Source organism: Canis lupus, chromosome 21, assembly GCF_011100685.1.
Source record: "Canis lupus familiaris isolate Mischka breed German Shepherd chromosome 21, alternate assembly UU_Cfam_GSD_1.0, whole genome shotgun sequence".
Classification (NCBI taxonomy): domain Eukaryota; kingdom Metazoa; phylum Chordata; class Mammalia; order Carnivora; family Canidae; genus Canis; species Canis lupus.
In genome coordinates this window covers 28,068,712-28,081,255 of record NC_049242.1, presented here as the reverse complement: position 1 = coordinate 28,081,255, position 12,544 = coordinate 28,068,712, and the positions used below count along the sequence as shown (strand labels likewise).

At 38.1% G+C, this 12,544-nt stretch overlaps 1 protein-coding gene across 1 annotated transcript; it reads right to left on the bottom strand.

The window, feature by feature from the left end:
- Window positions 1-6,631: 6,631 nt before the first annotated feature.
- OR52AB3 (olfactory receptor family 52 subfamily AB member 3) lies at window positions 6,632-7,582 on the bottom strand. Its single transcript, NM_001388838.1, is given in 1 exon segment — window positions 6,632-7,582. A coding segment is annotated over 1 exon segment (951 nt).
- Between the last annotated feature and the right edge of the window lie 4,962 nt (window positions 7,583-12,544).

Genomic DNA, 12,544 nt, shown 5'->3' with positions numbered 1-12,544 from the left:
GACAGTGGGGTACTGGCACAAAAACAGACATATAGATCAATGGAACAGAATAGAAAATCCAGAAGTGGACCCTCAACTTTATGGTCAATAATATTTGACAAAGCAGGAAAAACTACTCATTGGAAAAAAATACAGCCTCTTCAATAAATGGTGCTGGGAAAATTGGACATCCACATGCAGAAGAATGAAACTAGACCACTCTCTTGCACCATACACAAAGATAAACTCAAAATGGATGAAAGATCTAAATGTGAGACAAGATTCCATCAAAATCCTAGAGGAGAACACAGGCAACACCCTTTTTGAACTTGGCCACAGTAACTTCTTGCAAGATACATCCATGAAGGCAAGAGAAACAAAAGCAAAAATGAATTATTGGGACTTCATCAAGATAAGAAGTTTTTGCACAGCAAAAGAAACAGTCAACAAAAGTAAAAGACAACCTACAGAATGGGAGAGGATATTTGAAAATGACCTATCAGATAAAGGGCTTGTATCCAAGATCTATAAAGAACTTATTGAACTCAACACCAAAGAAACCAACAATCCAATCATGAAATGGACAAAAGACATGGACAGAAATCTCACAGAGGAAGACATAGACATGGCCAACAAGCACATGAGAAAATGCTCTGCATTTTCTGGCCATCAGGGAAATACAAATCAAATCCACAATGAGATACCACCTCACACCAGTGAGAATGGGGAAAATTACCAAGGCAGGAAACAACAAATGTTGGAGAGGATGTGGAGAAAAGGGAATCCTCTTGCACTGTTGGTGGGAATGAGAACTGGGGCAGCCACTCTGGAAAACTGTGTGGAGGTTCCTCAAAGAGTTAAAAATAGACCTGCCTTACAAGTCAGCAATTGCGCTGCTGGGGACTTACCCCAAAGATACAGATGCAGTGAAACACCGGGACACCTGCACCCCGATGTTTCTAGCAGCAATGTCCACAACAGCCAAACTGTGGAAGAAGCCTCGGTGTCCATCGAAAGATGAATGGATAAATAAGATGTGGTCTATGTATACAATGGAATATTCCTCAGCCATTAGAAAGGACAATTTGCCTCGACGTGGATGGAACTGGAGGGTATTATGCTGAGTGGAATAAGTGAATCAGAGAAGGACAAACATTATATGGTCTCATTCATTTGGGAAATATAAAAAATAGTGAAAGGGAATAAAAGGGAAAGGAGAGAAAATGAGTGGAAAATATCAGAGAGGGAGACAGAACATAAAAGACTCCTAACTCTGGGAAATGAACGAGAGGTGGTGGAAAGGGAGGTGGATGGGGGATGGGGGTGACTGGGTGATGGGCACTGAGGGGGGCACTTGATGGGATGAGCACTGAGTGTTATGCTATATGTTCACAAATTGAAGTCCAATAAAAAAATGTAAGCAATATTAAAAAAAAAGAGTGTCCCTGGCAGATAACAGTGAAGAGAACTGCACCTGATATTTGGAATCTTCAGGGAAGGCAAATACACCTAATAGTTATAGGTTCAAGTGCTGTACTTAATCATCCATTTTAGGTTAATAAGAAAGTGACCTGAGATGGGTATATACACAGACCCCTAGAAAATTGTGAGGGAATAATTGGTTCAGGAGGCTGGGTGGAGAAGTAATGGAACACCAGAGAAAGGATATCTGGAGAAGAGACTAGTTCATCCAAAGCAAGGACACAAGTGTAAAGCTGTTTGTATTTATAGTTAATATCCACCAGAGATCATCAAGCATGGAAGGAGCATGAAACAACCAATCAGATGGAATGGTTTGGCCAGACATCATCCTCTGTCATTGGTCACCCTCAGAACTAGAATAAATGTCAAACATATGCAGTGGACATGGGGATAGACTTGGTTGTTTTGCATGAACCCAACTGCATGAGCTCCCACACACCAAGATTACTCTACCCATTGATGCTGCTGAATGTGCAACATTCCAGAAACAGAGCTGATGTTCTATCTCTGGAGGACATCAACTGGCCACTTAGTGTGAAGTAAATTACATTGGACCTCTTTTGCCCTGAAAGAATTGCCAATTCATTATGATTGGAGTTGACTACGTTTAGACAATTTCTGAATGAGATTACCTTCTCTTTTTGCAGCACCTCAGCAATGGAAACCAACTGATGGTTTACAAAGTAATGGATGAGCCTAAAAGAGGTCTTACGAAATATCACATCAAAAAACTTTATAGTAGTGGAGGTGCAGCTGTGAGCACATGGTCATGGCACCCGTTGATCTTCTTACATATCACATGACCCAGAAGTTGTAGGCATAATCAAGTGATGGAACATCCTTAGAGGATGCTACTTAGGTGCCCAGTTTGGAGATGATACCAGCAAAGATTGGGTCTCTTCCTCCAGGACACAGCAAATGTCCTAAATCAGTGGATCGAGGTCTATAATGCCACCAGAGCAGGTAGGGTTTGTTTGTTTGTTTGTTTTCTTTAGAAGTAAACATTATTTCCTTGCTTCTCAAATCTCCCTTTCTTTATACTGAATATGCAGAAGTAAAAGAGCCAGAGGCCCTGCACTTGTGAAATTACATTTTATTAATTTCAAAAATGATTGCATTGTTAGCTATATTTTGAAATGCCCAGTGTATTAATGATCTCAAAAATCATGCTTTTAGATGTAATTTATTCAACATTATAAAACTTCTTAATTACTATTTTCTAAAATTGTTTTCATTATTTCATTTTTTTAGACTTTGTTCCTTCTTTAACATATAATGTCTTGAAAATTTGATTATTGTATTTTCATTTTCTCTTTTAAAAAAGTTTAAGTTTATTTTTAGTAGATATGTAGACAAAAGCATACCTGGTTTGAGCACTGACCTAAATTAATCCGGTATAATAAAAATTTACTTGTTTCAGTATGTTTCTGTGCAAAGTAATAAACTTTAATAATAGAAAAATAGAAAAACAGGTATGATAATCATAGCTCTATGCTTAATAACTAATAGTCCTCTGAGTTAATTTCTTTTCTCTAAATTGGGAATTATAAACCCATATTTATTTGAGGCCATATTTTTAAAAGATTTCTGTTTATTTATTCATGAGAGACACAGAGAGAGAGAGAGGCAGAAACATAGGCAGAGGGAGAAGCAGGCTCCGTCTGGGGAGTGTGGTGTAGGACTTGATCCCAGGACCTTGGAATCATGACCTGCGTCAAAAACAGACACTCAACCACTGAGCAACCTAGGTGTATTTGGGGGACCATATTTAAACAAGATCTATATGATGTCATATTTAAACAGTATAATGAATCCAAAGTGTTTTCCTAAGTGTGCTACTGCCTCTTAAGTACTATAAGCACAGGCCTTTAAGAAGTCAGGGCAGTAGTAGACCATAAAAGGAGAAATAATGGTGATATCAGGGAAAGAAATCTTTGCCAAGGTGTTTGGAAGAACCTCAGATATCGAAGCTTGCCTCTACAAACTATGGACAATTTGGCCTTGACCACAAACCAATTCAGTTATTTTTTTTGTGGAGGTGATCCAAGTTACCATGTTCATTCTGAGCAGGGCAAAAGGAAAAGGTTCCTTTAGTATTGACACTTAATTCCAAAGTACTTTCCTAAATCAATGTAATGTAAAATAAATAATGTAGTGATTTTGCCTATTTTATTCACATTTCTCCCTGGGCTTCTTTTTTTTTTTTTTTTTTTGAAGATTTTATTTATTTATTCAAGAGAGACACAGAGAAGGAGGCAGAGGGAGAGGCAGGCTCCCTGTGGGGAGCCTGATGCGGGACTTGATCCCAGGATCACGGGGTCATGACCTGGCCAAAGGCAGATGCTCAACCACTGAGCCACCAGGTGCCCCTATCCCAGTGTTTTACTGTAAGTGTGAATAAGTATTTGTTGAATGAATGTTAGTGATTTGCATAATATAAAATGATATAGTTTCTCCTTTCTTTGGAAATCTAACAAGTTCATATCGAACATTTCACATCTGCAAAAAGACCTAGATAAGTTCAAATTTAATGAATTTAAGGATGAGTTCTAACCATTGCTATTGGAAAATTGGTAGAATTTGATTAGTTATAAGTGTCTTTGTTGAGAATCAAGTTGCTAGTTTGTTAGAATATTGACTTCTTGAATTATTGATTCTATAGCACAATGTATGTGATACATACCTCCACTCCCATATTCTCTTCTTATAGTGTATTGTTTGGCCTTTCAACTAAAATCTAAAATCTGCGGTATACTTTTTTTATATGATGGGATGTTGGTATTAAGATTTATCTTAGAGTATTTTTTTCTCCATATAAATATCCAGTTTACTCATCAACACATGTTAAAAAGGAAGAACATTTTTCTCTATTGTACTGCGTGGAAACTTTGCCATACTCAGACAATTGTCCATTCTAGATCTCAGGATTATTACATTGGTCATTTTTAACATCTTTGCATCAATACCAATTTTCATACTTAATAGACTTTTTTTATGAAACCTAGTGAAGTCTAGTATAAGTAGAGATGTATGGCTTTAGACATTGGAGGACCTGGAAGCATATTACAGTATAGGTGAAAGACTACATAAAGACAAGTATCCTCTGCTGAAGACACAGAACACTTGGCGTAAATTAAAAGCCTCATGAGGATGTGACATGTATTAGTATGTTTGTTCTTAGTTGACACAATCCATCTGGAGCTTTTATTGGCATCTTCTGTACAACCTCTGTTTGAGAAGTTTAGGGAAGTTGTAATTTACACTTAGGACTATGAGAAAAAAATATTTATGGGAAGTCCAAGAATATTCTGGATAACATGATTCTCTTCAATTGGCTTATATCATTGTTATAAAGTCAGTTGCATTTCACAGGGATATTTTGAGATGTGATAATGTTCTACAACACTTTGAGCATTGACCAGCATTACACATTGGCCTTGCAATGTGGCTGGCTTAGAGGAAGAGGTCAGATGAATAAATTCAGGGTAGGAACATCCCAGGATGTCTAGACGGGTAAAGCATCCATCTTATGTTCCAGCTCTTCTTGTGACCATGCAAAGAAGAGAGATAATGTGATATGTGATGGGAGCAATTGGAAATCTGGTTGCAGCAGGAATGGCAGCTTTATTGTTTGTGAGTCAGGAATAGTGCCTTACTGGCACAGAATAGTACTGTGCACTATGGTATAAAATAATGTTAGATATTCAAGTGAATGATAGACTCAGTTGATTAACTGGGAAAGATGGTTCAGGCACAGTTGCCCTCACCATGACTGAGTTTCTACTCACATCCAAGTACCCAAATCCAGAGAAAGGATTATGAAAGTTGGAACAAAAGTAAATTTGGCTTGGAGAGAGAATTACCTCCTCCATTTATGGACTATAAAATGGTACTAGACATATCTGAGATAATGTGAATGATGATGCCAGTGGTATGGATGATGGTGACTGGTTAAACCAAGCCAGTGCACTTGGCTGGAATTGGGAAGGTGTGCCTGTAACCCCATATACCAAAGGACTACAGGGCTTGGCATTTATAATACTGGATATGTGTGAGGGTTCCTGCCATGAGATAGGACGAATGCTAAGCTACATGCCAGACTGCAATGTTAGAGCCATAGGAAATAAAACTGAGCACTCAGTGCTGCAGTGACTCATAAATGCCTCAACAGTAGAGCTGTGGATTGGCTCTTACTCCACTACAGTTCTAACTCATGGAGAATCAAAAGGAACTTTGCATCATCTCTCCTTGAGGGATTGAGTTTTTGTAGAATAGCCAGACTTCGAAGGCAAATGCAAAAGTGCTGTTGCCAATGTGACCTGGTGATGTTCTAGGGGCAACAGTGGTGATATCAGTGTCACCACTATGCTCCTGAACAAAAGCTTTTTTAGTGACTGTTACACTGAGATATCTATTCTAGAGCCTAACCAATATTCTCTGCTATCACATAGTGATAAATATGGGGAATGCAGACATACAAAACTCCTCAAAGTGAGAGAACCTGACTAGGTGTGTTTAAAGTTCAAGCTAGGAAATTATGAATGACAGCTTATTTTATTGGTCTTGACTGTGTATTAAAACAAAATGTCAATAACTATTAGATGTGACAAAAGTAGCAGTTGAAGAGAAATCCCAGCTTAAAATGCAAATATTCCAAAAGATGAAAGTTTGAAAATCAGTATCAAAAAGTAAAAGAGGGCAGCCCTGGTGGCTCAGTGGTTTAGTGTTGCCTTTGGTCCGGGGAGTGATCCTGGAGAGCTGGGATTGAGTCCCATGTCGGGCTCCCTACATGGAGCCTGCTTCTCCCTCTGCCTCTCTCTCTGCCTGTGTGTGTGTGTGTGTGTGTGTGTGTGTGTGTTGGTGTGTGTGTCTCTCATGAGTAAATAAATAAAATCTTTTTTAAAAAAGTAAAAGAATTGCAAATTAAAAAGATAAAAAGGAAGTGCATTGATAAAGATGAAATTAGAATTAAAATGAATAGAAATAATAGCAGAATAGAATAGATTTTTCACAAACTATCTGTAGTTTGTGAAATAAAAGTCTTTTCATAAATGCCTTTATGTTTGGGCATATTGAAGTAAAGCCCCCAATAATGAACACCCAGAGTTCAACCTGTCTCCATCCCTGGAAAGTAAAAGTATTCTGCCCATGAGCATAACCACTTAATAGTTTACTGCCGGGATTGACAATTCAGAAAAAAAATCTGTGCCACACGTCTACGAATCACCTTGTTTTTTACACCATAGACGATAGGGTTGAGTGCAGGTGGCACAAGCAGGTAGATGGTAGACAGAAGAATATGGGTAGGGGGAGCAACATGTCCAAAACGGTGGCTGAAGAAGGAAAAGAAGGCAAGAATATAAAATTCAAGGAAAACAAAAATATGAGCTGTACATGTATTAAATGCTTTGAGCCGAGCCTCTTTTTGATGTAGACGGAAAACAGCCTGGAAAATAAGAATGTAAGAAATAATAATAAAAATCATGTCAAACCCCAGTATTGTAAAACCTACAAGGAGACCACATGTTTTATTGACTCGGATGTCTTCTGCAGCTAGCTTGACCACAGCCATGTGCTCACAGTAAGAGTGAGCAATCACAATGGAATGGAAAAAGTGTAGTCTTTTGATTAAAACAGGTAGAATGCCAACGAGCACCATTGCCCGAATTGCCACAACCAGCACCAAAGTAACCAAGATGAAAGGAGTGAGGATGGATGTGTGCCTCAGTGGATCACAGATGGCAACATAGCGGTCAAAGGCCATGGCCAACAGGATGCCAGATTCCATGCCCTGCAAGGAATGGATGAAGAAAAGCTGGGCTAAGCAAGCATCAAAAGCCATGGAGCGGGAGCCAAACCAGAAGATGGCCAACATCTTGGGAGCAATAGCTACACAGAGTCCTATGTCAGTGGCTGCCAGCACTGCCAGGAAGATGTACATGGGTTGATGCAAGCTGCGTTCTGCAGGAATGATGATCAGTAAAATGATGTTTCCCAGAAAAGCCACCACACATACTACAAAGAAGGAAAATCCAATCCAAAATTGCACATGCTCTAGTCCAGGGATCCCAATTAGCATCACTGTTGTGGGGTCCAGATATGACATGTTAATGGATGCCATGGAAGTTAGTGCTCTCTCTTTTCATCACTAATTCTCAATCCTGCAGAAAGAGAATGGGAGTGAGAAGTGAAGAGGACACAAACCCCACTATCATTCAGACATATCGATCCTTGAATAAATAAGTTTAGGCTTTGGGTTACAGTTTGGCTGGATTATTCAGCGGTTCTGTGCTAACACAGCAGTAGCAAACAATCTTACAAAACTTCTGCTAGAGGGCAGCCCAGGTGGCTCAGTGGTTTAGCACCTTCTTCGGCCTAGGGCGTGATCCTGGAGACTGGGATTGAGTCCCACGTCGAGCTCCCTGCATGGAGCCTGCTTCTCCCTCTGCCTGTGTCTCTGCCTCTCTCTCTCAATCTCTCTGTCTCTCATGAAGAAATTAATAAATAAATAAATATTTTTTTAAAAAACTGCTTTCTTTGTGGAAATGGAAACCATGAGTCTGAGAATACTGATCTTTTGCATTTTCTATGACCTCTAGGCTGGGCTGTTTGAGACACCTACAGTAGGCTTTCCTTCTTTATTTACATGTGGATGTCAGCCCAGTTTTGCTGCAAATGAAGATTCCATCTGGGCATCTTGTGGACCTAGAAGAACCCCCCCCCCATTTCTGTTGCCCCATGTGGATGAGTACATAGTTTATGCAAGCCTTCATCCTCAATCAGTATTACTCCTGGTCCAAAGAAGCAGGTTATATATCCCTGAATCTGTGACATTGGTTCTCATGTGGGGATTGGTAGGAGATAGTTTAGCCATCTTGCATTCACTCAGTGTTCATTATAAAGACATTGAATAAGTCACTGTTTGACAGGACATTAAGTGTGGCCCTTCAAGGAAATTTGAAGAAGGTGGTCTGTTTCAAAGGCAGCCAGGGATGAGCAGTTCTCTGAATAAATTAAGTTCACTTAAATTTAAAGTGGATTTGTTGAAAGGAATGGGGAGAGTGGAATATGGAGGATGTTTTTTACAGAGTCTTAGAAAATTAGTGAAAGAATACAGAGGGACATTTTAGGAAGAGTAACAACTAAAAATAGGATAGGATAGATATAGTCAGAAGCAGAACTTAGCCAATTTAGAGATGCCATACTGCTGGATGAGCATGATGTTCACTCTCCACAAGTTAAATATCAGTGGATTACTTGGTAAAGTTGAATATCTTCTGGTTTCCACAATAAGGATACTACTTTATTCTCAGTAATTTTACACTGTACTATGATAGTGTATTCTATACACTATACTATTGTTAATTAGCTGTGGTTTGAATCCTGAAGCGCCTTTGAGTATAATGAGCTAATCTTATGTCTCCCTAGGTTTATACTTTTTTATTGAATTGACCTGATTTCTCTTTAATGGAATCCAAAATCACAACTAAGAAGTTCATTTTTTGTTTTCCAGTAGTATCTACTGCATTAATTATTCTCTAATATTTAAACCAGTTCTTGTTTTACTCCAGTCTTTCCATGTCAACACGCTTACTGAAATAACTCTCACAAAATATTTTCCTCTGATTTGGTAACATCCATTCACCCTAGAAATGGAGACTTTTATGTATAGCAATAGAACTCTTCTGTTTTTTATTGGGGCAGTCGCTTGAAAATAGTCATATAAATAGCTGCCTCATGGTCACTTAAAGTACATGTGTGGAAGCATCAAAGGAATTTTTTGATACAATAATTATTACACTAATGAAAAATAATTAATGGATAGACACCGAGTTCTCTTTGCTTGTTTTCCAACAGTAAAACTAATGATCAGACTATAGTCAAAATAGTCATAAGACATTGACTAAAGCAATAAATATTGTGAAAAATAATTTCCTTTGATGTTTGTTATATTTAGATATATGTGGTGGAAGAACTAATGGAATATGTGGAAGATGTTGCCAATAGTTATGAATGTGAGTTGCCAGATGATAGAAGCTAAGAGAGAAAGAAATCTCAAAATCTAAATAAATCGGTATCTCCTAAATAATTATTCAATATCTGGCTGATATTGTAAATGCAAAAATAAATATTATACTTAGCTGTATTTAACTTGATGATAATGCCTTTATCAGAGTATTTATCTAGAAATCAGCAAGCGGTTAAATTCAAAGCTTTGAAACTCTGAAAGATGAGCCTCTCACCACACACATACATTTACCTTTTATGGAATCCTCCTAGTTACCTTACATATCACCCACAGTTTACCCATCTGTAAATTAACAACAATTACTTTACTTACCCCATTATTAAATGAGATCATATAGAGAGCACATCAGTGGTTGGCATAGTTCACATAATTTCCGTAGCAGTTTATGAAAATATGTTATTTTGTCAAGACAAAAATAGGCTGCATAATATTGAGGAGACAAGAAAAAAACACACAGAAGTGAAAACTTGTTGATGATAGAAATGAAAAAAATTACCACAAGATGAAAATTCCAGAGCTAAAGAGCTTCCTTCCATCTTCCGGTATATAACTTGACCACAGCCAAAATAAGATGATGTCTCAACTACTTTGCAGATTTCCATGCAGTTAAATAATGTCACATGATTTTTACAAAATCTTTGTAACGATTACTCCTTTACAGACTTTGTGAGTTAGTAGGAATAAAATGAGATAAGCCCAGTGCATCTGAATTACGTTAAGTACAACTATTATGAGAAACAATAAGTGCATGGATTTGATGAGTCTTATCTTTCAAATAACATAAATGCTATCATAAAAGGGATTGACTCAATCTTAGTTACTGAGTAGAAAAGAAAGAAGATTTATTTATTTATGATAGACATAGAGAGAGAGAGAGAGAGAGAGAGAGGCAGAGACACAGGAGGAGGGAGAGGCAGGCTCCATGCTAGGAGCCCGACGTGGGACTTGATCCCAGGACTCCAGGATCCCACCCTGGGCCAAAGGCAGGCGCTAAACCACTGAGCCACCCAGGGATCCCCAAGAAAGAAAGGTTTTAATAAATGATCTCCAGCAGAGGCAAGAGGTCAGAAAGGAGGATTAAGTATCCTTTCCTCCATCATAAAAAGGACTAAGATGATGTATAAATGGATCAGACAGTAAAGCTTTTCATAGCCTACAATTTTCCTGTATTTCTTATCCTTTCTGTGTCATTCAAACACCCCACATCTCCACAGACATAGGTCGTTGGTTGTCTCATCCTTTTTTTTATTTTCAGTGAACTGAAAACGTTACAGTTAATAGGTATCCAGGTGACTGGATTTCAGAATCATGAAAACCACTTTGATGTATCATAAATTATTAGAGGGACAGAAATAGAAGATGGGACTGAATTATCTGCAAAATTCTTTCAATATAAATTCTATTAGATTTACAATAATCTAAGCTCCCTTCCCCATTCTCCTTTTGTTGATGAAAAATTCTAAATACAGAGAAAAATATAACATGGCAATGGATAGAAAAATTAATGACCAGGAGTGAGAAAAGTTAGTCTATTCATTCTCTCTTAAAATATAACCCATTATAGCCCTTTATTCACCCCCAGTTCCCAAACTGTAAAGGAAAACCTTACCTGGATAGAGCTGAGGGCTGATTTGCCATGTGAGTAAGTGAGTTGCATCTTTGTTCTCACCAACATTTCCACCAGAGGCAGATATTAAAGGAAAGGTTACTAGGCCTTCCTGGGTGCTTGGGCTGATCCCAGAGCATCATTACCTTCCCAATCCCCAGAGTGTCATTATCTTTCTGATCCCCCAGCTTCCTTCCAGGAGTGAGTTGGACTGGCCCTGCAACATAAGGCCAGAGAGTTTTCTGAATTCTAGAAGGAAGAAGTCTGCCTGGATGGAGAATTGGGAACTCTGATCTTGGGTTAGGTTTAGAGAAATTAGAGCATGAACTCATGAGTGAAATCACTAGAATGTGAGAAATGGAGATTTCTTAAGATGCAGAAATAAAGCAGAAGTATGTTTTCATCCTCTGTTACCTGACAGGACCTATAGATGAAGTAGTATAGTAGTTACTATTGTGTTGATCAATATTATAGTAATTTTGCTCCACCAGCTCCCTCTTTTCCCACTACTACTACATATTATTCCTGTTTCCCCTTCATCTCCTCCTTTTCTTCTTTATCCTCCTATGAATAATGTCATTCCTGTTGCCTAGTATTTCATAGTAATTTTCAGCTTCAAATGAACTTTAAGTATTTTTTTTTCCTTATGGACCACATTCTTCAAGCTCCCCATGGTCATTGAAATATTCAGTAATTCATCATCTCTCCTCTATTTTTTGAAAGGTGATGGAATCTTTCAGCAAAACCTCCCAGATGACAAGTTTTATAGCTTATTATCAGTAATGGGTTATCCTTCTCAGAATATGGAGGATATTTCATATGTCAGCTGCTTTCTGACCCAGCGTTTTAGTTCAGTCACCTGACGTAGAAAAATTATTAGGTAACTGATGGCAAAATGGGGGCAAATTGCCTTTCTCTAGCAAGCCTGTAGGTTACTGGCTTTTAGATTATGGTAACCAAGAGAGCTAGGGATTTCCACCTAGATGTCTTTCTTCTGAGTGAGGCTCAACTGTTTGACACTCTGTATCTTCATGTGATATCATCACCAGCTTGTTTATTCACTTACATACTTTTTTAGCATTAAGTTGTTAGTATTTGTCCAATATCAGAATTATTAGTTCAACTTCAGTACACATACGGAGTCAGTTTGGTCTGTGAAGAGGAAAAGAAAATGTTTTCATGCACCATCATTATTATCTTTCATTGATTTTTCCCGTTTTTTCTTCTTCCCGGTTTCCTCAGGAATTTATTCTAAGGGCTGACATCTCTCCCTTTTGCTACCTCCTTATCTCACTTTCTTTTCTCTACACCACTCTGATTATTTCCCACTTCATTCTTTGACATAGGTCTTGTCTTTCAATTCTTTCTTTTTTTCCTTCTTTCTCTCTCTTTTTATGTCTGTCTAACTCAGTTTTCTCAAAGGTTCTCAATCAGTTGTCTGTTCTTTT